At 52.7% G+C, this 26,751-nt stretch overlaps 1 protein-coding gene and 1 long non-coding RNA gene across 5 annotated transcripts; one reads left to right on the top strand and one right to left on the bottom strand.

Annotated features, from left to right (window-relative positions):
- The first annotated feature begins 47 nt into the window (after window positions 1-47).
- Wnt9a (wingless-type MMTV integration site family, member 9A) lies at window positions 48-26,751 on the top strand. 2 transcript variants are annotated; one of them, XM_006532855.2, is made up of 4 exons: window positions 48-266; window positions 20,763-21,019; window positions 21,701-21,951; window positions 24,092-26,748. In XM_006532855.2, exons 1-4 carry the CDS (start codon window positions 172-174, stop codon window positions 24,572-24,574), a joined length of 1,086 nt encoding a protein of 361 aa, XP_006532918.1. In that variant the 5' UTR covers window positions 48-171; the 3' UTR covers window positions 24,575-26,748. The 2 variants fall into 2 exon arrangements, with proteins under 2 accessions (XP_006532918.1, NP_647459.1); NM_139298.2 differs by having other exon boundaries at window positions 129-266; window positions 21,701-21,963; window positions 24,092-26,751.
- Window positions 6,718-11,076, bottom strand: Gm51865. 3 transcript variants are annotated; one of them, XR_003949560.1, is made up of 4 exons: window positions 10,922-11,076; window positions 10,623-10,688; window positions 7,779-8,119; window positions 6,718-7,340 (listed from the first exon to the last, which is right to left on the bottom strand). It is a non-coding gene; the product is annotated as a predicted gene, 51865 (long non-coding RNA). The 3 variants fall into 3 exon arrangements; XR_003949559.1 differs by having other exon boundaries at window positions 10,623-10,725; XR_003949561.1 differs by lacking the exons at window positions 6,718-7,340; window positions 7,779-8,119 and adding an exon at window positions 10,151-10,295 and having other exon boundaries at window positions 10,623-10,725.

Here is a 26,751-nt window from a genome sequence, read left to right on the forward strand (position 1 = left end):
GCCCGCCCCCGGCGCCGGCGTGACCCCTCCTCCGGGGCGCGGGCGGGCCGAGCCCAGCTGGCCGGCGCCCCGCCCCGCGGCCGCGGCTGCGGACGCTATAAGAGGGCGGCGGTCGCGGCGCGCCCTGCGCGGAGCCCGGAGCGCGATGGTCTGCCGCCGCGGCGCGGCAAGATGCTGGATGGGTCCCTTCTGGCGCGCTGGCTGGCCGCGGCCTTCGGGCTGACGCTGCTGCTCGCCGCGCTGCGCCCTTCGGCCGCCTACTTCGGGTAGGTGCCCGCGGCGGGCGGCCGCGCGAGGGCGGGCGAGGGCGGCGGGGCCGGACGGGGGCATCGAGCCCGGGGTAGCACTCGCCAGGTGCTCGGCGGGGTACACGGGTGGCTTGGAGTCGTTAGTTGGCAGCGAGCGCGCCTCTCGGTCCGCAGGTCGTTGCCCGCCGTGCGCCCTAGAGGTAGAGGGGCCGGTGTCCCCGACGGGCTTGCGCGGGGCCGCGGTCCACGGTGACTCCCGAGTCGCCGCCGCCGCCTTAGGCCGCGGTGTTCCTGCCAAAAGGCTGGAGCCTCCCTGGCCCCTGCCCACTACCCCCCTTCTCTCCTGGAAAAGTTAATTTAACAACAACAAAAAAACACGTACAAAATCCAGATGTTCCTTGCACTGAGCCCCAAAGGGGAGAAAAAAAACCCTCCAAGCTGGAGAAATTTATTTTTCTTGCGCTTTTTTCTGGCGCTCGCCCGAGCCTGGCCCCGACCTCGGCCCTCGGGAACACGTCTGGGAGACCTGACCCCGGGGGGTAAACGCCGCCGCTGTCCCGCGGGGTCGCCGCCCGCACTCGCCTGTCTATGCGTTAGCAGTTTTGCCGCGTTCTTGGGCGCGTCTCTTCACCTTTGGTTCCTTTCGTCCCTCCCTCTCTACTCGCTTTCCCAGGTTTGGGATGCCTGAACCCAGCGATCTTTAGAGGGACACCCACTGCACTTTGAGTTCTCCAAGGTCCTGGGTGGCACCACGCATGGCAGCGCCCCAGCTTTCTCTGCCCTCCCTGCTTATCACCCTTCTTTCCCCCTCTGGGAGACCTGGGTTAGCCCCTCGGGTCGCAACCCTGGTCCTGGGTGATCTGGACTGCGTCTTGGGCCGCCGCCCTTCGCCGGTCACCTGTTCCCTCGCCCCTGGCTTCAGTGGCCGCTCGCAGCGGTGTGGCCGGCAGAGGGCCCCGTTGGTCTAGGAATCTGGCACCCGCCAGGGCAGGGAGAGGCGGCTGGGCTGAGGAACCCTGCAGGTGTATCCTGTTCTCAAAGAAAATAAAATATTTTCATGGGAAATTTTCCCTTTGTGTTTTTCTTTCTCCTCCTTTCTCCTCCGTCTGTCCATTTCTTCTGGGTTGTCTTCCAGGGTCAGTTCCATGTCTCGGTTCCCAGGGTCTCCCCACCCTGGCTCCCCTGGTCCGACCCCTGGGCCTTGGCCTGGCACGCCCCTGCACGCCATCTGTGCAGCCCTAAGCCTCACCCGCGGGCAAGAGGGAGGGCTGAGGATGGCCGTCTGGCCACAGGTCCGCGGTGAGTCACAGCAGCCCATCAGCCAGCTGTGCCTTCCTCTCTTCTGGCCCAGTCAGGCATCTGACACGCCCTGGGCTTGCGTGAGCGGCCACTTTGCTCCTTCTGGGATCTCTGCTGCTGGCCTTGTGGCCCTGGGATTCAGAACCTACAGGTGATGGGGTTAGAATCCTGGTGGCTGTAATGCCTCCCATCCATCCCTCTCTCTCACCCTCGCTTAGCTGGCTTGATACTTTGCATCTTGGGAAAATTCTCTAGCTTGGCGCCTGAAGGGGTGTTGGAACTCCCGGTTCCGTGGCAGGGTTTAAGTACAGGTCAGCTGGCTCCCAAGCAGATACCGAAGACAATACTGATGTATTGCTATGGCTTGGGTCAGCCTCTACTTAGCTCTCTGTTGCAGAGGACCCATTAAGGAAAGCTGACCATGCCTTTGAGCGCTCCTCTCCTGCAGCTGCCCATTAGATCCACTGTCTGGGCTTGGCGGAAAGACCCCAAAGATGGGCAGAGTGGGTACCTGTTGAACCAAGAGTCAGAGGAGGCCTGGGAGGATAGGCTAGTTGATCTGGGTCTCTCTGGAATTGATTTCTGAGGAGTATGTATGTATGTATGTATGTATATGTTAGGGGCACAAGATGTATCCTGGGCTATTCTGTGTCCAGCGGTCCCACCCCTTCCCCAGCCAAGGGAGGAGATGAGTCTGGAAACCCTGAAAGGCCTGGCAGGGCTGGAGCTGGAGTGGGAGCCTGAGGGTGCGCCTGTGAAAATGTGGTGTGCTCAAGTGTCCCTTCCCAGCCCAACTGGAGAGGGAGTCGGGAGAAGGAGCTGGAATCTGGGGCTCTCCTCTCCCTTCCCCCTCTCCAAAGCTCTGCCTGGCACGGAGGCTCCCAGGCAGGAACACGGCTCCAGTTACAGCCCAGGAACCCAGAGAGGAGAGGCTGGCCCCGGGGAGGGTCACGTGGCTACAGGAGCCCTCCCCACCCCCTCCCAGAGCTGCAACCCAACCCTACAGCTTTGGCTGCCCTTCCCTTCCAGAGGCCTCTGGCCACCCTGCTGCTGGACCCCTCTAGGCTGGCCACCAGCCATGGGGAAGGGGCTCCGCTCTCTTCCCTTGGCTCCGCTTTTTCATCCCAGTCCCCTCTGCAGATCAGCAGGTGGCAATTCCATTAGTTTCTCTCAGAGCTGCTGCCTGCTCCATGCCTGTGTTCCTGGGGCCAGCCGGAGGTCACGTGTGGGTTGGGGGACAGAGACACAGAACCTCTGGAGGTTTCCCTCGACCCCTGCCCCTCCCTGGGAATTGGCGGGTGAGAGGATTGCTGTGAGCAACAGGCCTGTGACTCTGTTTCCCTGCTAGGTTGCAGAGGCCCCAGACTAAGTGGAGGTAAGGGGTCAAGAATTGTGAGCTAGCTCTCCAGCACTCTCCAGCAAGGGCCTTTGGGAGCTTGACGGGCTTTTACCTTGTTTTGTTTTTTAAACTAGGGAGGCACATTGTAAACCTTAAGACTGGCTTTCTTTCATTCCTAGGTTTTGGCCATATGCATCCAGTTTCTCCCAGGGAATGCCTGTGTGTCCCCTTCTGAAAGGCACCATAGACACTTGGGGCTACTATAGACTGGGCCTGAGTGGTATCAGAGCTTACCAAAGCCCTCTTTTTTTGTTATTGAATATAACTCCCATCCCGAGAAACTCCCCAGCTCCGCGGTTTGGGGGTATATTCACAAAACTGTCAGCCATCACCACTGTCTAATTCCAGAACATTTTCCTCACCCCAGAAACCTCATACCCACTCAGCAGTCTCTCCCAGCTCCCCTCCCTCCAGCCCCTGGCAACCACTAATCTTCCTGTCTCCATGGATTTTCCTATTCTGGACTCCTCGCAGAAATGGGACCATACGCTCGCTCTGTGGCCTTTTGTGTCTGGCTTCTTTCATTCCTTGTCATGTTTTTGGAGGCTCATCCGTGTTGTAGCGTGAATCAGGGTTTCACTCCTTTGTATGATCAAATTGATTACACAACAGCCTTTTTTATTTTTTAAAAACCCTGTTTGTCAGCTGATGGCTATTTGGGTCGTTTCCACCGTTTGGTTATTTCTAGTAATGTTGCTGGGAATGTCAGCACTCTTTTTTTCTTTCACATATCTGTGTTTTGGTTTTGGGATATTCACTGCAGGGAGGGGGGTCCTATCTAGACGTGGAATTGCTAGGTTCCCCCAGACAATTCTACTTTACACTTCTTGAGGAACTGCCAAGAGGTTTTCCCAAGTAGTTACAATATTTTATATCCCTCCTATAAATGTACAGGGGTCCAGTTTCCCCATGTCATTGCAGAGCACATTCTGGGTTTTGTCATTGTTGTTTTTACTTCTAGCCATCCTAGTGGGTGTGAAACATGTCTCCTTGTGGGTTTGATGACACTGATTGTCTCTTACACTCTGTTTGGTTGGTTTGTGTGTGTGTGTGTGTGTGTGTGTGTGTGTGTGTGTTTGCTTTGTTTTGCTGTTTTGTTTGAGACCGGGTCTCTTCATCATGTAGCCCTGGCTATCCTAGAGTTCACTATGTAAACCAAGTTGGCTTTCAACTCAGAGATCCGCCTGCCTCTGTCTCTGGAAAGCTGAGATGAAGGGGATTAAAGTCTGTGGCTTTTCAGGCTCCTTTGACCACTTGCAAGCCTCCTTTGGAGACCTGTCTGTTCAGGTCTTTTGCTCTTTTCAGAGTTGGGTTATTTGTGTTGTTGTTGTGTGAGGATTCTTTACATATTCTGGACCTCTCCTGGACAGAGAAGTTTTATTTCTTGACTGGAGCACAAATGGACTCTTTTATCCCTACATATAGAGGTGGTGGCAACCCTTAGGTGCCTTTCTTGTGCCTGTCCCAGCCTTGGTATAAGAGTGGTGGCGGTATCCTTTATTTATGAGAATGCTCTGTGGGGTTCAGGTGTGGGTATTCAAAAAATGAGAAGAGGAAGCTTCCCCACAGGTCAAAAGGTCAGGAGGCTGCCCCATTCTTCATTCTTATCCTGGAACCTGGATGGCAATACCTGTGGCCATTGGCCCAGGCCTGATGGCTGTTTGGACAAGGGGCATCCAGGTAGCTCCTAGAGGAGTCAGAGAAGCCTGGGAAGGGTTCCAGGCAGAAGGCTGGGTCCGAGAGCACAGACTCTCCAAGCTGTACAGAGCCTTACAGTATGTGTTGGGGTGGAGGAGAGGTTTCAAAAAAGTCGGGTCTGGGGCCAGCCATGAGCTAAGTGGGCAGAGGCTGGACAGTCTTGACTGGAAGGTCAGGTCTAGGTTAGGAGTCACAGCTGTAACTGGGGACTGCTGAGCTCACAACACCCCGGGGTGCTCACACGTCAGCTGAGTGTGGCACCCAGGTAGTGAGGCTTCGCGGAGCAGAAGTGGGAACAGACAGGCTTGCCTTGGTGGCCTCTGCCAAGGGGCTCTGTGGATAAGACCTTTTAGCAGAGGATTAGGGGAAACCAAGAGGTGGGTGAGGGGAGGAGAGCTCCCTGGGGCCTACAGAGATGGGGTCTGAATTCCTCTGCAGCTCCCTGAACAACTTACCTGAAGCAGCCAACTGCAGCTGGAGGGGCTTGGCTTCCCAGGTAGGCTGTGCAGCAGGCAGGCAGGTGTGGTATGGGTAGATCCACCCTCACTCTGAATTGGCAATCCCTTAGACCCTCAGCTCCAGCTACCCTTGAGTCTGCATCTATAAGTTCCTAGAATTGGGAGGGGGGTGCCTTGGATCCCAACACAGGCCAAGCCCAGCCCCCGCACCCTCCCCCCCCCCAGACTAGGATGCACAGTGTTCCTCATGCTGCCTGAAGGGAACAGGGAGTGGTGATCAGCAGGAGTGTGGTGGGATTTAAGGTGAGGCCAGCCTGGGCCACCTGGCCCCCCTCAGCTGTGTGAGCAGATGTCCTGCTCAGAGCCGACAGCCGTCTGGACGGACGGGGAGACAGCTGGCCTAATCTTGCTCCTGTCCTTGCCATACCCTGAGCTTCCTGCCTTTGTGGCTCTGGTGCCTGTAGGACCTGGTAGGTGCCAGGCAGCATCTAGGTGGCCTTAATGCACCAGGCACCTTCTGCCCGTGCCTTTGCCTCCCTGCCAACTCCCAGGTTTGGCCATCATGGGTAAGGTGTGCAGGTAATTTGTACCCTAGGAAAGAATGCACAAGGATAGATTCCTCCCGGGGAGGCCCTGAACCCCAGAGGGTGATGAGCTGATAAGGGTTCGTTGGAGGGGGGCAGTCAGGCCCGCCTGGCTCCTTGCTGGAAAGTTGACACCTGTTGACAGGCTTCTTGCACTTGCCCTCTGAGTCCAGCCTGCCGGGCACCCGCTGCCTTTGTGTATTGTACCGTGTGGCGGGTGCCCTGCTGGTGCCCGGCTGGCTGTAGCAGACTCTGGACAAGGCACAGTTGTCTCTGTAGTCAGGGAAGCCTCTGGCATGAACCTTGGATGCCTGTGGGTGAAGCCAGGCCCCCTGAAGCACATAAGCAGACTGTTTTGGGGGGAAGTTGGGGTGGAAGCAGCATTTGCTTGGTCTGCTGCCTGCTCTGTGAAATTCCCTTTACAGCCCAGATGTGTCCAGCTTTGTCTAATAACACTGTGGCATAAAGGAGGGTCACCTAAGACTCCTCTCTGAGCTGCACATTGTGCCCCCTAGTCGAATGCCTCTATCAGCCTACAGCCAAGTGGAGGACCCTCGGTTCCGCTCGGGGGGGGGGGGGGGCGTCTGTATTGCTCATTGATCTCATAATCTAACCTGGTCCACTGCTCTGACTAGAGCTGACTGGAGTCCTGACTTCACCTACTAGAGGCGGCTCAGAAGAGGTGTGGCTGCCTGCTCCAAGCTTGTGGCTCCCTGGCTAACATACACCCCACCTTCTGGCATGCCTGAGATTGTTATGAGGGAGGGGCCTGTGCATGCAGATGAACACTTCACGGGCGGCCAAGCAGTGTGAGCTCCCCCCCTCCTCCCACCACAGAGCGAATCTGTGAAAGTACACCTATGGCTAACTGCCCCCATGGCAGGTGTCTGGGGACAGATTCACCATACACACCGATCTGGGTGGTTCCAGACTGCCCTGCCCCCGTGACCCACAGGCCTGGCCCCTCTGGCAAGGTCCCTGCTGGCCCTACGCCCCTACCCACAGGAGGAAACCCAGCTGCCCAGCTGGCAGCCTCAGCACCTTGGGCCAGGCAGCCGGAGGAGGCGATGGAAAAGGCAAACCACAAGCTGCGTTTGTTTTTCATCGCAATACCTGAGGTCGGAGCAGCCAGGGGAAGTGGGCTGGAGGTCTGGCCCAGGGTGAGATGCTCGCTGGAAGCTTCTAGAGCCTGAGGACATTGGGACCATCTGCATCCTGGCAGATGGGGGATATGGAGATGGGAGCCCTCTAGTCATGAAGTCTTTCAAAGCCCCAACACACAGCTGAGCAGCTAGAGGTACAGTCCTCTAGGGAGGACTACTGTGTGGGGTCATGCTGGTGGCTGCAGAGGGTCCCATGGCTCTGCCTGCTTTCCAGTGTCAGGGGTCCATGGGTGGCCTTATGTGAAGACTGGTGCTGGACATGAGTGGCTGTGTTCCCATCATCTTCCCAGAGGGCCATGGCAGCACTGTGGCACCACTACAAGCTTGCCTGTGATGGATGGGGTCTGCTGGACAGCACCTTGGATCCTGGGGCGGAAGCTGGATGGTCCTCGTCTCTCCAGCAGTCCCCAGGAGCCTGGCTCCTCCAAGGCAGTGGGCAGTGAGGGAGGAAGGCTGGATGGCTGCCCATTTGCAGCCTTTGACCAGTGTCTCTGTGGAAAACATCCCTGGCTTTACCCCGGGCATGTTGCCACCCCCAGGGACATGGCGGTATCGGGGCCAGGAGCTGGACTGCAGGAGGACGGAGGGTTAATCTCAGTTCCGTCTCTCAGTCCTGGAATTTGTTTTGATTTTGTTTCACACAGAAATTAAATGCTGTCTGGCGGAGCCGAGGTTTCCTCGGCTGGGCGCTGTGGCTTCTGGAACTGCACCCTTGGCTCCCTCCACCCTGGCCCAGGGGAGAGCTGGTTCCCTGGCAGGGTGGCCCAGGGGGTGGCCTAGCTTGTTGGTGGGATGGAGGACTGTAAGATCAACTCCAGGGGCTTGCTGTTAGAAGGGCTGCCTTATCTGCCTGCCCTGTGTGTGTGAGTCGCTCGGGATGAAGGATTGGGGCACACTTCCATCTTAAGTTGTCCCCAGCTCTTAATTACCTGGCTGGTGCTCTAGGGACTTGGATCCCTAAGGAGTCACAGCTTCAGGTTGTCCAGGATGCAGGAGCAATCTCCAGCACTTATTTTTCCAATGGGCTGGAAGGGTGTCTGCTAGTCTCCTGCAGGTCAGTGGGGGGAGGTTCTTGGTAGACCACCTCTCAGCATCTTAGGGGGTCAGCGCTGACCACTCAGAGGATCAGTCTTGTGGTCCTCCCCGTGAGTCCTCTCCTGCTCCGTGGGGCTTTGCAGGTTGGGATGGCAGTTCTCTCACAGGTGGCCCACCATGCTACAAACTTTCTCCTTCTTTCCAGCTGGTCTTACATCTTCCTAAGTGGCTGCACCTTGAATGATGGAAAGGGCCTGAGAGCCAGCTTGGGATGCTTTGGTTACTGGTGATGTGTGGGTGTTCCCTGGAGACAATGTTGGGCTTCACGCCAAGGGAGCAAACTTAAGTCAGGCCTGCCCTTGGGCTGGGTTGGGGGCTGCTGTTGGATCCTGGTCTTACCTGGCTTCTAAACTATATACTCTTAGCCATGTCACCTTAGCTCTGTTCTCTAGAGTCCTGCCTATGTGTGGAGTAAAACCACCCACCAATCCATCAGAATGAGAACACCTGTCAGCCCAAGTACCCCAATTCCAGTAACGGGGTCCTATGTCCTCCTTTTGAAAACATTTGAAGTCAGATTTGTGTGTATGTACATGTACAGACATGTGTCTGTGTGAATGCATTTGTTCTGCATGTGTCTTGGTGTTAGTGTGAATGCACCTGTGTGCATGTTTCTGTGGCCTGTGTACATGGGTGTGTATGCACATTACATATGCATGTGAATGGCGAACTCTGAGGCTATCAAAGGCCAGTAAGGTGAAGCCCATACAGATAGACCCATAGAGGTAGCAAGGAGACAGGTTGACTTGGAGCCTCCCACAGGAGAAAGGACAGCAGAGGTCAGGGCCTGCTACAGCAGGGAACACTCAGCTGAGACTTCTCCACAACCATTAGAGCCCTAGAGCTTGCAGGACACCAGATGGTGGCCTGAGTCTCCATCACAGTCCAGGGTCCAGCCTTGCTTGGACTATACTTATACTGGATTTTGGACTATTATGGCCACAGTAGCCTGATGATCCCACATGGGGACAATTTCTGTGGGTTGCATCAGGGGGCTGCTGTTGGACCCTGGTCTGTACAGGTGACTACACACTAGCGTGTATGTAAGCAGCAATAATTTATTCTTTGTCAATTCTGGAGACTCAAAGTCTGAATTCAATGTGTTGGGTCTTGCTGAAGTCTCCCCTGCAGGTCCTTCCTGTCTCCTTCAACTCCTGAGACCCTCGATGTTTCCTTTTGTATGGAGTGTCTGTGTTCTCGTACATACATGGATGTATGTATGCATGTGAATATGCATGTCGAGGCCAGATGTCAACACCAAACATCTTCTTCTATTGCTCTTCACATAATGTTTTGAGTCTCTTGCTGAACCTGAAGCTCACCGGTTCAGCTAGACTGGCTGTCCATTAAAACCCAGGGCTCTACCTATTTATTTCTGTCTCACCCCCTCAGCACTGGGACTGCAGATGTACACCACCATGCCAGGACTTTCTGTGGGGCTGGAGATCCGAAGTTAGGTCCTCATGCTTACACAATAAGCCTTTGACCCACTGAGCCATTTCTCCAGCCTCTCCTCAAATCCTTTCTTACGAGGATACCCTCTGCTGGCTTTAGGAGCCTGGACTTAAGGACTCTGACCTTCATGATACCTGCAATGATTCTAAATGACTCCTTGAGGCTCTGGACAGATGTCCAACTTGTGAGGTCACCATTTACCATTAACCCACCTCCATATTTTATACCTTATTTCAACTTGTTCATGTCAAAGACAGCAACCGGCACACAGTCAGGGGCAACCAGGCATGCATGGAAAAGCAGCCACAGACACAGCAGGCTCAGCAGCCACAGACACACCAGGTTCTAGAGCACCACAGCGCTCGATGCACTTAAAATAGGGGGCAGGGGGATTCCGATGAAATAGAATAGGAATCTCTGTACAGAGAGAACCCACAAAAAAACTGACCCAGCAGTTTGGAAACACCGAGCAACCAGGGGGGGAAGAGGGCCAGTGACAGATGGATTGAGAAGCAGATTCAAAACAGCTGAAGAGAATTAGCACAGTGGGAGCGGGTCAGAAGAAATTACCCAGAGCTGGTGGAGAGGCAGACAGATGTGGGACAGGGGAGCTGCCTCCCTACTGGGAAGGTCCAGAGAAGGGGAGGGAGCCGGACAGGGCTGATGCTCCAAAGGGCAACTACTTTCCAAAATAAAACTATGTAGAAGATTCAAGAAACAGTGAATGGATACAACTCAGACAGAGAATGAGTGATTTTCATAGGAATGTATTCATGGCTCATCTGTGAATACTGAAGACAGTTGTGAGAGGAGCCAGAGAGAATAGGACCCAGATGACATGATGTTCCTGAGAGCCAAGGGGCTGACACTCACTTTGGCAGCAGAGCCACCCATCCCTAGAAGTACAAAGAGAATGGCCTCTGAGGAGTGACAGGTGAGACAGTGCGACTGTAACAAAATGTTTCCTTTGCCCTGAACTGGACCTAAAGTACATAATAGCATATCATTGGTGGCACAAGTGTGAACAGGTAACCTACACTAGCATGGGGCTTGGGTGAGTGACAACCTCCGGTCAAGGAGAGCTGAAAGTAAGGTGGGTATTAACTACTAAAGTGTGAACGAGCAGAGGGGAAATGGGGGGAAATTCCTAAAATGAAACAAACAAACAAAGGTTTCAAATGGACAGGTGTAGATGAACAAGGGCAGCAAACCAAGACCCTTACCGGATCAGGACTTCATGATAAAGCTGAGCCGAGGGAGAGTGGTCCTGTGCAGTGTGATGAGGGCTCCTGGTGAGACAGCCGCCAAAACATGAGGATGAGGGGGCTGAGAGTGTGAGAGAAAAACGCACCAACGTGGGCACAGATGGTGGGGGACCCTCAGGAGACTGTGGGGATCTCAGGAGTCAGCGGGGTATCTCAGAAGACAGTGGGGGGCCTCAGGAGACAGCGGGGGACCTCAGCAGACAGTGGGGGGCCTCAGGAGACAGTGGAGGACCTCAGGAGACAGGACTGGATTTTACCTGAGTTCAGCCTTGTGATAAGGTTGGAAATCAGATTCTGTGTGAGACCAGAGACTGACTAGGGCTCTATGTAGTTTTCTGAAGTAATAATGGGCTTTGTAGGATGAGCTCAGGCTATGACTTGGGACCTGCTTTGATTTCCTCAGAGTCTGTATGGCGATCCTCAGAGTCTGTATGGCGATCCTCAGAGTCTGTATGGCGAGCTAAAGCAGAGACTCGGACTCTGTGCTCGGACTTTCTGGGGCTGTGATTCCGGCTCTGTGTTGGTCTGTGGTTCGAGGCCCTGGCTTGGGCACTGTTAGATTTCAGTGTTATGACTTGTTTCATGAGGCTACGCCTGGAGCGCTCTATGATCTTGTGAGGTTGTGATTCAGGCTTTGTATCAGTGACTTGGGCTCCTTGTGGCTTTCTGGGGCTGGGGCTGGAGCTGCAGGTTGGCAGTGACAGGAGCAATGACAGTTGCATAATTTTGAGGTTCAGAAGCACTGAGCAGCATGCCATCAGCAGGAATGAAAGTTTTTAAAGCCGAATACAAAGATGGTCCCAGGAAGACAATTGACAGAGACAGTGTCATTTACCTAAGGCCAGTGTGCTACAGAGGTGGCCGCTCACCTTGATAAAGGGCCAGAAAAACTCAGACACCCAGCCTGAGGATGTAAAGTAGGGCGGGCTCCCTTGGAGAACATCCTGACAGTTCCTGGAAGGTCCCTGGCCCAACAATTCCATCCCAAGGACACACCCAAAACAGGTCCACATGATCTCTGAAGAGCAGAAACAATCCACTTGCCCATCCATCAATGAATAACCAAGCAAGATGTCCTTCCACACAAGGGAATGTTTCCAACTAAAGAAAACAGCTCATTATTCTTTAGCATGGAAGAGCCAAGAGTGTGACTTAGTGAAATGAACCAGGCACAAAGGGCTGCTGTCGCCTGGCTCCATTCAAATGAAATACTCAGACAGAGTAAGTGGCTCAATTGGTCAAGGGCATGCTATGCAAGCACAGGGGCCCGGATCCCCTAGGACCCATGTCAAAAGACAGGTGTGATATATATGTGCCACCCTAGGGTTGGGGATGCAGAGACTAGAAGATCTCTAAGGCTTCCTAGCCAGGCAGCCTACCCTCATTGGCAAGCTCTCAATTCAGCAAAAGGCTCGGTCTGAAAACATAAGGAGGAGGGCTGGCAAGATGGCTTATCAGGTAAGGGTGCTTGCTGCCCAACTTGGTGGCCTGAGTTTGATCCCTAAGACCCACCTAGTGAGGAGAAAACAAGTTGATTTCTACAAGCCACAGATATGCACCATGGCACATAAATATCCCACACACACATTTAAAATTTTGCTTATTTTTAATGTGTGTTAGTGTTTTGTCTGCATGTATATATGTGTACCACATACATAAAGCTCCCATGGAGGCCAGAAGAGGATGGCAAATCCCATGAAACTGGAGTTAACAGACAGTTGTGAGCTGCCATGATCACTGCTGAGAGTCAGTTCCCTGGCCCAGCAGTTCTGTCCCAGGGACACACCCACAGGAACCAAAACAGGTCCTGGGTTATGTATAAAAACAGTAAGTGCTTTTAACAACTGGGTCATCTCTCCAGCCACTACATAAATATGGATTTTTTTTTCTTTTTTCAAAAACTACGGTGGAGAGAACTTACGGAAAGTACAGTGTTGACCCTTGGCCTCCATCCATGGGCAGTTTTTGTACATGAACCTGCACACATATGTACACACACACACACACACACACACACACACACACACACACATTTGCATATGAAATAATACCCTGAGTTGATAGATAAATCTATCTAGCCAGAAAGCAAAGTGGTTTGTTACTGTAAGTTGTCAGCGGTAAGGTGGGGAAGGGGGTTGTTTGTTTTTGTCTTTTGGATGGTTTGGTTGGTATTTTATTGTTTTTTTTTTTTTTTTTTTTTTTTTTTTTTTTTTTTTTGAGCCAGGGTTCTTTGTAGCCCTGTCTGTCCTGGAACTAGATCTATAAACCAGGCTAATCTTAAATTCAGAGATCTTCCTGCCTCCATCTCCTGAATGCTGGAATTAAAGGTGTACAGCACTATATCCAGCTGTGGGGCAAGTCCTAAATTTGATGCTGATGATTGATATATCTGTGAATAATACATCAATAGTCTTTAAATGTTGGGTTTTTATGATAGGTGATTTATTTCCCAGTAAGAGAACTGGAAGTGACAAGAGGTGGCAGAGTTGAGTGGAGCTGTTCCAAAGGGTTGGTTCCTGATGATCTTAAATTCTTCCATCTGATGTTAGCTCTTCAGGGAAGATCAGCAGAAGGTTCTCTGAGAACCAAGACTCAACTGGCAGAGAAAGGCACACAGGTGAAAGCCCCAGAGTCTAGCCAGAGGTAGCCTCACTAAAGTATGCTCTCTAAGCTTTGCTCAAAATCACAACAGAGGTTTTGTCAAAGCTGGATGTTTCCAAGCCTCCCTTTACAGATAAAGGGGGATGCTCACTCTCCCAGAGAGGCAAGCAACATTTGATTATGTGTGGCTTCCATGTATAAGCCTGAAGGAAACTCAGAGAGAGATGTCGCACCCTGTCCAGTGTGTCTGGATCTCACCATGAATGGTGTGATGTCAAGATGTTTAAGAGTGACAGAGATGCCCACTCAGCCTCATACATACTGGGAAGGTGCTTGCTGCCCCTGGCTTCCCTCATGATGTAGTTCAAAGTCTGGGCAAATGTGTGGACACTGGTCCCAGCCCTTGCCTCTCTGTTCTCTATTGTCTTTGGGGGGGCCATCCTTGTGCCAAGCTGGCTACATCTGAATGACAAACTTGTGATGTTGACTTGATTGTCTTGCCGTCAGCTATTAGGGGGCATGGCTGTGTGTTTACACCGGCTGCTAAAACAGCCAAGTTAGCCAAAGACCACAGTGATGTGGGCTGGGGCGGCTGGGGTGGTTGAGTGTGGGATAGAGTCAGCTGAGACCATATCACTGTGCTGAGGGCTCTCACTGCTCTATGGAAGCAAAGAGGAGAAACAACATGAAGGTGGAAAAGGCATTCTGACAGTTAGTGAGAGCATAAAGTAGGCCATTCCTCAGGAAATTAAAAATAGAACTAGCTATGTGTCTCCAGGTGTATCAAAGGTGACCTCAGTATATCCCAGAGCCTGCATCATTCCACCTGCTGTATGAGGGTGGGCACTGTCAAGCTCTCTGCTCTGAGCTGGCATCACTGGCTATGCACAGCCTGCTCCCAGGATTATTAGGGTCACCTTGCAGAAGATTGGCCTCTTGAGCTTCCTCCTCCAGTTTCATTGAGATTTTGTATCTTTTTACCAGCCACCTCCAGGATACCTGGTAACCTCTGTCCACTACTTCTGAGTTGAGCTGTCTCACCATGCTCTTATGGGTGTGCTTGTCTTTCTGTGCCCAACTCACTTCACTTAGAATAATGGTCTTCAGTTCCTCATGAATTACCTACCATAAAGGACATAGTCTCCTCCATGACGTGGGTGCACCTTGCTTTCATTATCTACATAGAAGTTGCTGGACACCAAGAATGCTTCCATTTCTCTGTTCTTGTGACAGTGCCGAACACAGAGATGCAGGGGTCTCTGACATAGTGACTTCATTTCTTCCAGAGTCATGCCCAGCAGTAGGGTAGCTGGAGTGGTGGTTTGAATGAGAATGGGCTCATATGTCCGAATACTCAGTCCCCAATTGGAAGAACTGTTTGGGAAGGATTAGGAGGCGTGGCCTTGTTGGAGGAGGTGTGTCACTGGGGGTGGATTTTAGGGTTTCAAAACTTCATGTCCTTTCTAGTTAGCTCTCTGCCTTGTTTCATGGTTGTATCTCAAGATGAAAGCTCTCAGCTACTGCTCCAACACCATGCCTGCCTGCCTGCCTGCCTGCTGCTATGCTCCCTGCCATGGTGATCACGGAGTCACTCTCTGGAACTGTGAGCCCCCAATAAACTCTTCTATAAATTGCCTCGATCATGGTATCTTATAAGAAGAAGAAAATGACTAAGTCAGTGGATCACGATAGTTCTGATTTTGTTTTTGTTTTAGGAACCTTCCTTTCACAATGGCCATACTTATGTCTATCACTTCCAGTGGTGACCAGAGCTCCCGATGCTGTGGGGAGGTGATATCCAATTGAGGTTTTGATTGGCGTTTCCCTGATGATGAGGGGCAAGGATTGTTTTCCTTGTGTGCATGTCTGTTTTAGAGTCATCGCTCTAGGTTCCTTGGTTAGTTTTGTTTGATTGATTGATTTTTATTTTATGTGTACTGGTATTTTGCCTGCAAGTATGTGCCCACAGAGGCCAGAAGAGAGCACTGTACCCCTTGAGATGAGCTGCAGACTACTGTGAGCTGCCATGTGAGTGCTGGGAATTGAACCTAGGTCCTCTGGAAGACCAGAGTGCTTTAATCACTGAGCCTGCCCAATGCCTGGTTTTCAAGCGGTTATTTCTGGTTGCTGAATTAGATGCTAGCTCCTGCTCGGAGTGTTTCTTCTTCCTCTGCAGTGTCTCTTCCCTGTTGACTGCTTCCTCGCACTGTAGACACATCTAATTTACCTTGTTTTCTGTCTTCCATTCAGTGTGCTTTTAGGGTCATGTTAAAAACACAACAAGCAAAACTACCAAGTTCAGTGCCGCCCCCCCCGATATTTTAGTAGTTTTAGGACTAATATTTAGGTGACTGTAATGTACTTTTGGTTTGCTGCTACTGTACTGCTTTTAGATTTATTTTATTTTTTATGTATTTTGTCTGCACATATGTATGTGTACCAAACATGTGTCTGGTGCCCATGGAGGTCAGAAGAAGGTGTCAGGTCCCCTGCAATTATGGACGCTTGTGAGCCACCATGTGCAGTCTGGGAATTGAATTTCAGTCCTCTGCAAGAGCCACAAGTGTTCTAAGCCATTGAACTATTATCTCTTTTAAGACAGTTCTCATGTTTCTTGGACTGTCCTCAGTCTTAAGATGTAGCCAAGTGTGAGCTTGAGTTCCCATCCTCCTGCCTCTACCTCCCAAGTGCAGGAATTACAGGTGCGTGCCATCATGCCTGGTTTATAGAACTAAGGTTTTGTGCATGACAAGCAGACAGGAGAGCTGCTTGACATGACAAGAGTGCTGTCAGCTGATCTGCATCTCCAACCTGTTAAACCACCATAATATTGGTGTGTGTGTATGTGTGTGTTTGTACACACGTGTGTGTGCCTGAGTGCCTGCCTGCCTGTTTGTCTGTCTGTCTGTGTATGATGAGGGGCCTGTGTATAGATAGATTGATATGTGATTGAGTTGCCCAGAAGATCATGTAGAGTTGCATGAGGCCTGGAAAGATGTGTGTGCCCAGCTGGGTGGCTGTACTGAGCTGTGCAGCTGGCTCTGTCTGCCATGTCAGGCCAGACACCACCAGGGCTGGGCGGCAGCTGCATTGAGCCTGGCAGCAGGTGCTCTGTGTGTGGCAGGCAGCTGGTCCGGTGGACAAGGCTTATGCCATGCCAGGACAGGATACAGGGGATGCTGTCTGGGCTGCAGGGCCACAACCTCTGGGTGGAGTCATAGAGACCGGCACTTGCCTTGTGTCTGTGGAGAAGCCATCTCTGCCCAGGGATGTACACACAGCTGTGTGGAAAAGAATGTGTTTCCCCTCCCCAGGTGGCCTGTCCCGGGTGTTTCCCTCTGTCTTCAAGCCTGTCTGCAGGCTTCTGGGCATGCCATCTGTGGGGTGTTGTGTGGGCTTTATGTTGGCACAGGGCACAGTGGGTCAGGCACATCCAGCCATTTCTTACTTCTTTCTCAAACACTCACTAGCACTGCATTCTGCCATCACCTGTGAGGACCATGTGGCACAGTTGCCCCTTGACTTATGGTTATGATATGAAAAACCTGTGACCTATCACAAGCCATAATGCACAGAGCATGCAGCTCAGACCAGCCCACTGCATACACTCAGAAGCCTGGCTTCCTGGGGCAGAATCAACACCAAGCCTGTTTCATCATAAGCTAAGTGCCTATGTCACTTCTGAGCATCTCCGAGGATCCTGGGGCCAGCTGCAAAGAACTTCATGCCAACACAGGAAAGGGCAGAAAGCAGGTTCACAGGGCGTCTCTCCTGGATTCTTGTCACTTAGGTGTTGTCATAAAGTCAAACGCTTGTAAAGGGGGGACCTTGCCTTAGGGCTACTGTTGCTGTGGTGGAACAACATGTCCAAAGCTACTTGGAGAAGAGAGGGTTGATTAGGCCTCTGCTTCCTCCTCACTGTTCACTGAGAAGTCAGGGCAGGAACTCAAACAGGGAAGGCAGCTTGAGGCAGGAGCTGATGCAGAGGTGGTGGAGCTGTGCAGCTTCCTGGCTCGCCCCTCATGACTTACTCAGGTCCACCAGCCCAGGGGTGGCCCTACCCACAGTGGGCTGGGCCTTCCCACATGAATCACTAAGAAAATGTCCTACAGACTTGCCTGTAGCTGATTTTCTGGGGGCATTTTCTCAGTTGGGGCTCCCTCCTCTCTAGTGATCCTACCCTGTGTCAGGTTGACTTAAGACTAGCACAAACCTGTGCCTCGAACTTTTCTCTTCACCTTCTTTCTTCTTCTCCCCTCTTCCCCTCCTCTCTTTTTTTTCTGACTGATTCTTGCTCTTTGGCCTAGGATGGCACAGATCTCATAATTCTCTTTCCTCAGTCTCCCAGGTGGCCAAGATGACAGCCCTGTGCCACTGCATGTGGGCTTTCTTTTCGGTGAAGATGAACAGCTGGGTTGTTTGTTTTGTTTTGTTTGAGACAGGGTTTCTCTGTGTAGTCCTAGCTGTCCTGGAACTCGTTCTGTAGATCAGGCTGGCATTGAACTCACAAAGATGCCACTGCCTCCCCAGTGCTTTATTTTCTTTATCTTTTAAACACACACACACATGCACACACACACACACACACACCCTGAGCATACTAAGGGGCACAATCCATGATGTTTTTATGTGTGTGTGTGTTGTCTAGTTTTGAGGTTAGAGTAAATTAATGCATTGTTTTCTAAAACACCCCAGGTCTTCAATGTTGAAATCTTCCTAACTTTTGGGGATACATAGTATAGTACTATCATTTATTGTGTTAGTGACTTTTGCATCCCAGTGACTAAAACACCCGACAGAGACAGCTGAAAGGAGGATGTGTCCAGGCTCATTGCTTCAGAGGGTTTCCGTCCATGCTGGGGGTGAGGCAGTGTGCCGGGGGCTGTTTACATCACTCTAGGCCTGGGAGCCAAGAATGTGACAAGAACCAAGGGCTGAGCATAACCATCTAAGGCCACCCCCATAGCCTACATCTACTAGCCATGCCACACTTCCTGAAGCTTCTGAAGGCCCCCCACATATTGCCACGAGCTGGAGACCAAATGCTTAAAGCATGAGCTGAGGGCGGGTGCATCACACTTGAAGCCCAGCATATATAGTCACCTTTACTCCCATCTGCTACGAGTGCTACTTCTGTCTACTTCCTGTGGTTATTCATTTATAAGAAGATATACATCTCCACAGTCATTTATATGCACACACACACACGCATACGCACACACACACATACACACGCACACTCATAGAGTTGGTTTTGTTCTGAAAAATAAGTTGTAGACAACTTCCAAGGTTGTCTGTTGCCCTTTTATCTCTGCCCTCTGTAACACCCCAAAGGTTTTGAGTCCTTTTAGGTACTCAGATCCATATGTGCCTAATACCGTCACAAGAAAGGAAACACTTCCTCCTGGGGTTGTCTTATGCCCCTCCATCTTCTCTTCCAGCACCTCTGTGGCTGTTTTTACATTTGATGCTGGTCTCCCAGAACCTTCCCCTTAGGGTGCCCACCTCCTTCGAAGCCCTCCTGAATCAATTGCTCCAAACCCCCAAATCCCAGCCCTGATCCTGTGACCCTGCATGCTGTTCTGACGTCACTCCTTCTCAGTTATCTGCACTGAGCCCACCCAGAGTAAAAAAAAAAAAAAAAAAAAAAATTCTGTGACAAATCAGCCCCAGCAAGGCAGTAGTCGAGGGCCAGGCTGGCCCAGGCAGGGACCCTGGCCTCCTCAAGTCTCTATTTACATGGTGAGACATGTTTGCCCAAGAATTCAGGGGCACTTTGTCTTCAGTTTCCTCAGGCAGAGCATGAACTGATGCTGTCTAGACATGTCCAGGCTGTCCGGGCATCAGGGGAAGCTACACACTATCTCCTGTCTACCATTTTTCTCCCTTCCTTCCTTCCTTCCTTCCTTCCTTCCTTCCTTCCTTCCTTCCTTCCTTCCTTCCTTCCTTCCTTCCTCCCTCCCTCCCTCCCTCCCTCCCCTCCCTCCCTCACTCCCCTCCCTCTCCTCCCTCCCTCCCCTCCCTCTCCTCCCTCCCCTCCCTCTCCTCCCTCCCTCCCCTCCCTCTCCTCCCTCCCCTCCCTCTCCTCCCTCCTCTCCCCTCCCTCCCTTCTTCCTTCTCCCTTTCTTCCCCCTCCTCTTCCTCTTCTTCCTCCTCCTCCCCTCCTCCTCTTCCTCCTCCTTTTGGCAGCTTGTCTATTGTTCCCTTCTATTTGTCTAAAACCCCAGTTGCATGTTTGCACCTAGTCCCTGGACCCTCGTAAGGGCCTTGACCATGAGTTGTCTTGGATGGAGTATCCTAGTGATAGAAAGATAGCCAGCTGAGACCTTTCTGTTCTGTTCTGAGCATGATAATGTCATTCCTGTCTGAAGACAGAGCTTTTCCGTCTGGGCCTCGCTGGGTCTGGCTCCCCAGTCTTCCCCTGAACCTGCTTTGGTGGGAGCTGACCTGAGGCCGCTGGTGTCTGAGAGGCTGAAGCTTGGAGCTATCTATGTGAGCAGAGTTGGTTTTATTATAAAGTTCTCCGAGGGATGCTCTGCCCAGCTCCCTTGGAGGACTCCCAAAGTTTTGAGTTCAACTTCTAGCCTTTGATGATTCAGGCTTCTGTGACTGGGGCCTGGCCCTTCTTGCCTTGTAGCTTCCTCTGAACCCAGGTCTCTCTCTAACCTTTAGAGCTTTCAGTTGGCAACTTCCTTCTCTCTAAGGCCCACCCCTCCCTTCTGTACCCCTGAGGCTCTGCCTATTCTTTCTGTACCCCTGAGGCTCTGTCAGTACTCTCTGAACTCCTAGAGTAGACCCTATCCAGGAGAGTAGATGCTATCCTGACATCTAAATGTGACTGTGGTGAAGAACGCTCTCAAAAGCTAGGACTGCACATAGTTCTCAGAGGTGCTGCTAAAGGGGGAGGTTTGGAGCCTGCTTCGCCAGGGGCCAGTGTACCCAAGGTCCTGAGGCTGAGAGACTATCCCAGCTAGACTTCAGGGGGTCAGGGAGGAGAAGGGAGCCCGGGACACTCATGGCTGGTATTGGGGTCCCCAAACTGGGAAGGAGGAGAGTGTGGACATAGCCTGGGGTCCTGGCCCTGCCGTATTTCCCACTGTAGTCCTACACTGATACTCTCTTGAGGATGTGACTGGGGACTAGTCTTTATCTTATCAATGTTGTTATCAACTGGAACTGATAATGACATACCTGTTAGAGGCCATGTTTGGGCAGCTATGAGGACCTTGGATTACATGGGAGTCCCCAGGCATTCTGTAGGGAGCAGGGCAGTGCTGGTAGATGTGAGGGCCAGCAGGTTCAGGGAAGGTCAATATGCACCACCTGATTCTTTCTGGGTTTCCTAGGGCTGGATGCTCCCATCTTACCACGTCTGTACCTCTCTGACTTGGCTCAGTGCTCTGGCTCCTCTGTTCCCAGGGAGAATCTCAGACACCTCAGCCCAGACGGCTCTCCCCACCTTATGACAGGGCCTCACTCTCTCCTCTCGGTCCTCAGGCTAACAGGCAGTGAACCCCTGACTATCCTCCCTCTGACCCTGGAGACCGAGGCTGCGGCCCAAGCACACTACAAGGCCTGCGACAGGCTGAAGCTGGAGCGCAAGCAGCGCCGCATGTGCCGCAGGGACCCGGGTGTGGCCGAGACACTGGTGGAGGCCGTAAGCATGAGTGCCCTGGAGTGCCAGTACCAGTTCCGCTTTGAGCGCTGGAACTGCACCCTGGAGGGCCGCTACCGAGCCAGCCTGCTCAAGCGAGGTAAGCTCTGCTTGCCTCCCTCAGCCATGACACCCCCGCCCCGCCTGCCAGGCTCACCCTGTCATGTGTGCACAGGTGGCAGCACACCATCAGCTTTGACCGAAAGCCTCGGGCCCAGGGCAAACCCTTCTACTGGGCACAGGGACTCGTGAGAATCTCTTCATAGTCTTAAAAACTAGGGACCTGAGGGAATAGGAGTGTAACTCGGTGGTAGAGTACTTACCAGTCTATACACATAGATAGATGATAGATGATTGATGACAGATGATAGATAGACATGGATAGATTATGGGAAATGCACAGATAGATGATAAATGATAGATAGATAGATAGATAGATAGATAGATAGATAGATAGATAGATAGATAGATAATAGATGGATGGATGACAGATGATAGATAGACAAGTTGGGACAGACCAAGGCATTGGGGACCTGAATGAGATCTCTGATCACTACACTAGAGACATTACCACAGTAATCTCTGAAGCCTTACCCACTCCCCAGCCTTTACACACTACTGTAACCCCAGCGCCCCTCTCCAGATGCCTGCCGAAGGCCCTCAGAGGCACAGTATCCCCAAACCCTACCTAGCCAGCCCACAGGTGACATTGGCAGATGCGCCGTGCAGTTACTGTGCCTGCCTGTCTACTGGGCCTCACTAACTCTGCGGCTGTCCCCAGGCTTCAAGGAGACTGCTTTCCTCTACGCCATCTCTTCTGCCGGCCTGACGCATGCACTGGCCAAGGCCTGCAGTGCAGGCCGCATGGAGCGCTGCACGTGTGATGAGGCACCCGACCTGGAAAACCGCGAGGCCTGGCAGTGGGGCGGCTGCGGGGACAACCTCAAGTACAGCAGCAAGTTTGTCAAGGAGTTCCTGGGCCGGCGCTCTAGCAAGGATTTGCGAGCCCGAGTGGACTTCCACAACAACCTCGTGGGTGTGAAGGCAAGCTGGGTGGGGCACAGGGCAGATGAGGGGATTGCTGTATCTGAGATCTGTCTGGGGCGGGTGAGACAGGCTGGATACAGGGAGGCTGGAGTAAGGGGGAATGGGTGGAGGACAGTATGTGTTGGAGGCTGGGAGGCCACGCAGTACCAGGTAGGGTCCTGGAACCCTGCTTAGATAAGAGACAGATGAGGTCCCTAGTCAAGGAGGTACTTTGTGGTAGTCCTGGGTAGAGCCTTCTTTGTTCTCTGTGTCTGGCAAGTCAAAGATCTGGGGACAGTCTCTGGACAGTCTGCCCCAGAGGCTGGCGGCTTGTATCCCAGCTGCCAGAGTGACTGGCAGAGTTACCACAGAATAGAGAGCAGCCACAGTATAGCATATGGGGGTTCCAGGGGAGAACTGAGGGTATAGGACCCATTTACCCAAGCCCAGTGTTATCTATGGCCAAGGCTCTGTTCTGGAAGGCAGAGACCCAACTTTAAAAACAAGAGAAAAAAGGGATTTCTTAGCTCTCCAGTAGGCCTGTGGGGAGCTGTGGGCTGCATGCAGGAGGTGCCCCACGCTCTGGAGGTGGCTGGCTTCTTGAGTGTCTTAGATGCCACTTCCAGTGCCGCTGCTCCTGGTTACCTGTTTGCCGAAAGGGAACAAGATAGAGCCCCTCGCACCCTCCACCTCATCTCTGAATGACCCAAATTCCAAACTCTAGCCTGGGCTTGGGAAAGCAGGGTCCACACCTCCCTCAGGAGCTGGCGCCCCCCGCCCCCCCTCTCCCCCCCCCGCCTGGCTCTGCATCTCCAGTCTGGGGAGGACAGCAAGGTAATTAGAGCCAGTCCTGCCCCGAGCTCCTTGTTATTGAGTAATCGGAGTTCTGAATCCCCCACTTATTAAAGGATTGGTCTGCCTCCTTTCCAAGCAGTGCCTTCCCAGGCCTAGGCTAAGTGGGGAGGGAAGCCCAGGAGGGCAGATTCAATCTCCAAGGCCAGGCTGTGCTTTTCTTTCTGGCTGGACCCTCCCTCCACCTTACCCCTTTGAGCTATTAATGAAAAGTCAGAATGTGTGAACGTGCCCCATCAGCTCGCCTCTCCCAGGCAGCCGTGCTTTAATTAAATCTGTCCTGGTTTCTCAGGAAAGCGTGGTTAAGTGGGACTCTCTGGTTGCCTGGCAGGAGAGTGAGGAGGTAGCTACACTTCTTAATCCCTCTCCAGTGGACGCTCCTGGGGGACAGCTTGAGAACTCAGCTGTGGCTTAGGGCCCACCTGGGGAGAGCCCCCCCCCCCACTACATTCTTGTGTCCCGCTGCTCTCTAAGATTTGAATCAATATTTGAAGATACCCCGAGTGTGAGAGGCCAGGCAGGAGATTCCTCGGGTGGAGCCCTAAATCCTGAGAAGGGAAAGGCCTAGCCAGGGTTCCCTGGCAGTTTACCAGACCTGAAATTTTGGTGCTCGGCCATGCCTGCTCCTACCTGTGACCATGGGATGAACAGTGCTGCCTCTTCTCCTGGGGAGTTAGTCCGGGAAGCCCTAGAAGGTGCATCACTTTCTTAAGAAGTTACCCTATCGAAAGCATACTTTTCTACCTCTCTCTGCACCTGCACCCATGCCCCTCACAGGCTGACACTTAAGTGGGTAGGGCTTGAGTCAAGTCTACTGGAGCTCTGCACTCAGGAGGGGTCAGGTCAGTCTAGACAGCCCCGAGGGAATCCTTGTCTTCATCCATCCGATGAGCAGCGTGCTGAGATCAGAAGTAGGAGACTGGCAAGGCTGTGATAGTTGACTGTTTGGGCAGGGATGGTTATAAGGGTAAGCAGGGAATGTTTCCAAGGGGGGCGTGGACCAGGCTGTACTCATAGCCGTGCAGAGGTGCATCCTGGACATCAACGTGCTGGCCTTAGGACCTCTGTCCCCTGGCAGACTTGACTTGGAGGGGAAGGAGCCAGCCTATCAGCCTATGATCCTAGTTGCTAGACTTTTGAGTGCTGGACAGTGCTGCCCCCTGCTGGCCAGCCTCTGGTCTAAGTCTGTGTGAGGGTTGCAGAGTGGGCCACCAGGGTTGAGGTTCCAGCCTCTCTGATGCCTCTGGGTCATCCTGGCATGTCACTCATGTTCCCATCCCCCTTCCCCTTGCAGGTGATAAAGGCTGGAGTGGAAACCACTTGCAAATGCCATGGTGTGTCTGGCTCCTGCACCGTGCGGACCTGCTGGCGGCAGCTAGCACCCTTCCACGAGGTGGGCAAGCACCTAAAACACAAATATGAGACCTCGCTCAAGGTGGGCAGCACTACCAATGAAGCCACTGGAGAGGCAGGTGCCATCTCCCCACCGCGGGGCCGGGCTTCTGGGTCAGGAGGTGGCGACCCACTGCCCCGAACACCAGAGCTTGTACACCTGGACGACTCTCCCAGCTTCTGCCTGGCTGGCCGCTTTTCCCCTGGCACGGCAGGCCGCAGGTGTCACCGGGAGAAGAACTGTGAGAGTATTTGTTGTGGCCGAGGCCACAACACACAGAGTCGTGTGGTGACAAGGCCCTGCCAATGCCAGGTCCGCTGGTGCTGCTACGTGGAGTGCAGGCAGTGTACACAGAGAGAGGAGGTCTATACCTGCAAGGGCTGACCCGAGGCCCTGCAGCTCCACCGCAAGCGGTGTGGACTTTGCACACAGCACCAGAAGAATTCTACACCTGCAGGAGCTGACTCCAACGGCCCTGCCAGCCTTTCTGCAGGGAGTGTAGGCTTTGCACATAGTGCAAAGGGTCTTAATCTGCATGGAGTGAGCCCTGCAGGTCCAGCCTATCCTGCTGTGTGGGGCACAGGGTTACAAACAACACAGAAGGTCTACAAGGATGAAGAGGTGCCCCTAGCACACTTGGGCCCTGGTATACAGACAGCCAGTTGGCTGTCTCTCGGCCCAGAGGGCGGGGCTGGCCCCTGTCTGGCCTCCTCAACCCTTTTGCTTATGCCTTGGGCCTGAGCTTGGCCCCCTGACCCGAGAGCGTTGCAGTAATGCTTTCTCAGTTGCCTCTGTCCCTGACACATCAGTATAGCCCTTGTCAGGGACCAGCATGTTGACTGGCCCTCTGTGCCTCTTGGCTTCCTCTGAGGCATGGAGGGCAGGTGCACCTTCATAATCGCATGGCTGCCCTTCTGGCCCAGCAGCCTGATGCCAGCACTGTCTTCTTCAGAGAGCCAAACCACTAGGAGAGGGCAGCCACTCCATCCCCAGGGTGCAGCCTCCGGCCCTCTGACCCTGAGCACTTCCGTGGAGTATCAGTGACTTTTAAATTATTATTATTATTTAACTAATATAGTAATTATTATTTTCCCTGTCCCCTTACCTCCTCATCTGTGGCTTTTCCCTCTGAGCTGCCCCAGGCCCAGTCAAGCCAGTCTGGGAGGCCTTGCCTTCCCTCTCTTCATCGTCCCCCCCTCCTTTGCTTGCTCTAGTTTGAAACCACTAAATCAAGGTCATGTTTGGAAAGAAATGAAGCGATAGAGCCTAGCCATGGCCCACAAGGCTTCTGGAATCCACTCCCCAATTCTACCTTCCCCAGGGTCAGAGACCCTTGGTGGTCCCTGCTCTGTGCCCTGCAGGTGCAGAGATCAGGTTGCTGGATATAGATGGGGGATTTGGGGGTCCTGGAGCCATGGGCACGGAGACAGGGGCAGGGTCAGCTTTTTGATTGTCCATCTCAGGAAGCCATTCTTGCTCTGTGTCCCCAAGGGAGGTATGGAGGGACAGACACACTTGCTGTCATCAGGTCTTGCTGATGTCTCTACAGGGGAAAGGTGACTACACTGAGCTGGTGTTGAGTGTGTGTGCAGGAGTTGTGTGAGTGTGTGAGTGTGTGTATATTCCGAGCTGGCATGGTCAGCATCCAGTTGGCCTGTGTTCCCTCTGCGGTATGGGGACTCTTTGGCTCCCAGAAAGCCCAGCCTTAGGTTTGTGGGAACCCATGGCTGTGTGGGTTAGAGTGTGGGCAGGTGGCAGAGATGACAACAGGCACTACTGAGGAAAGGACCGGCTATGTGTGCCTTGGAGCACCAGGGGTCCAGAAGACCCAGACTTGGGGGGGGGTGGGGGGTGGTGTCTTAAAGGAAACCTATTTATGTGGATGGGGGACTCTGGTCCCTATTGGATGTGTAAATAGCAAAGTTTATTCTCCTGTGGTTCCTGTAGCCCACTAATGAATGCCACGTTTCCAGGATGTGAGTGGGTGGCAGTATACAGAGGCTGGTGGGCAGGAGTGTACCCCCTACATCTCAGATGTCTGTACCCAGTCACACGACCACCACAGACGGGAGCTTCATCTCTTTCAGTTCTGGGGAAAGGAGCCTACCAGTCCAGAGGAAGAATATTTTTATCGAATTACCACATTTAGCTCTCTGTCCTCAATATTCAGAAAAGTATTTTTTTTAAAACAAGGCAGAATGAAAACGTCTGCCGGCTGGTTTGTTTCTGTATAAATATATACTAGAATGTCTTTCTGGATGAAGCAACTCCCGCAGGCCAGAGCCTCTTTGATCTTCTTCTATGGGCAGCAGAGTGAGCAGCTGCCCTGCTCCCGCCGGTCCTGCCGGCCACCCAGGTTAAGCCGGTACAGCAGTGGACTCACAAGGGAGCTGTCTTTGTGTGGAGTCTTGTGCAGCCTGTGATTTCTCTACCTCAACTGTGTGGCGAGTAGGTGTGAACCTGAGTGACTGCAGAGAATGTATTTATTTAACAGCTTTGTGTAACAAAACCAGAAACAAATGGAAACACTAAATAAATGTATTTTAAATTATAGACAACCT

The sequence above is a fragment of the Mus musculus genome, chromosome 11, assembly GCF_000001635.26.
Source record: "Mus musculus strain C57BL/6J chromosome 11, GRCm38.p6 C57BL/6J".
NCBI lineage: Eukaryota > Metazoa > Chordata > Mammalia > Rodentia > Muridae > Mus > Mus musculus.

Bases quoted from the DNA above. Each gene is read 5' to 3' on its own strand.
- Wnt9a (NM_139298.2), top strand. From the start codon at position 172: ATGCTGGATGGGTCCCTTCTGGCGCGCTGGCTGGCCGCGGCCTTCGGG. The intron at 267-20,762 runs GTAGGTGCCCGC...CTCGGTCCTCAG, and splicing joins CCTTCGGCCGCCTACTTCGG to GCTAACAGGCAGTGAACCCC. The intron at 21,020-21,700 runs GTAAGCTCTGCT...GGCTGTCCCCAG, and splicing joins AGCCAGCCTGCTCAAGCGAG to GCTTCAAGGAGACTGCTTTC.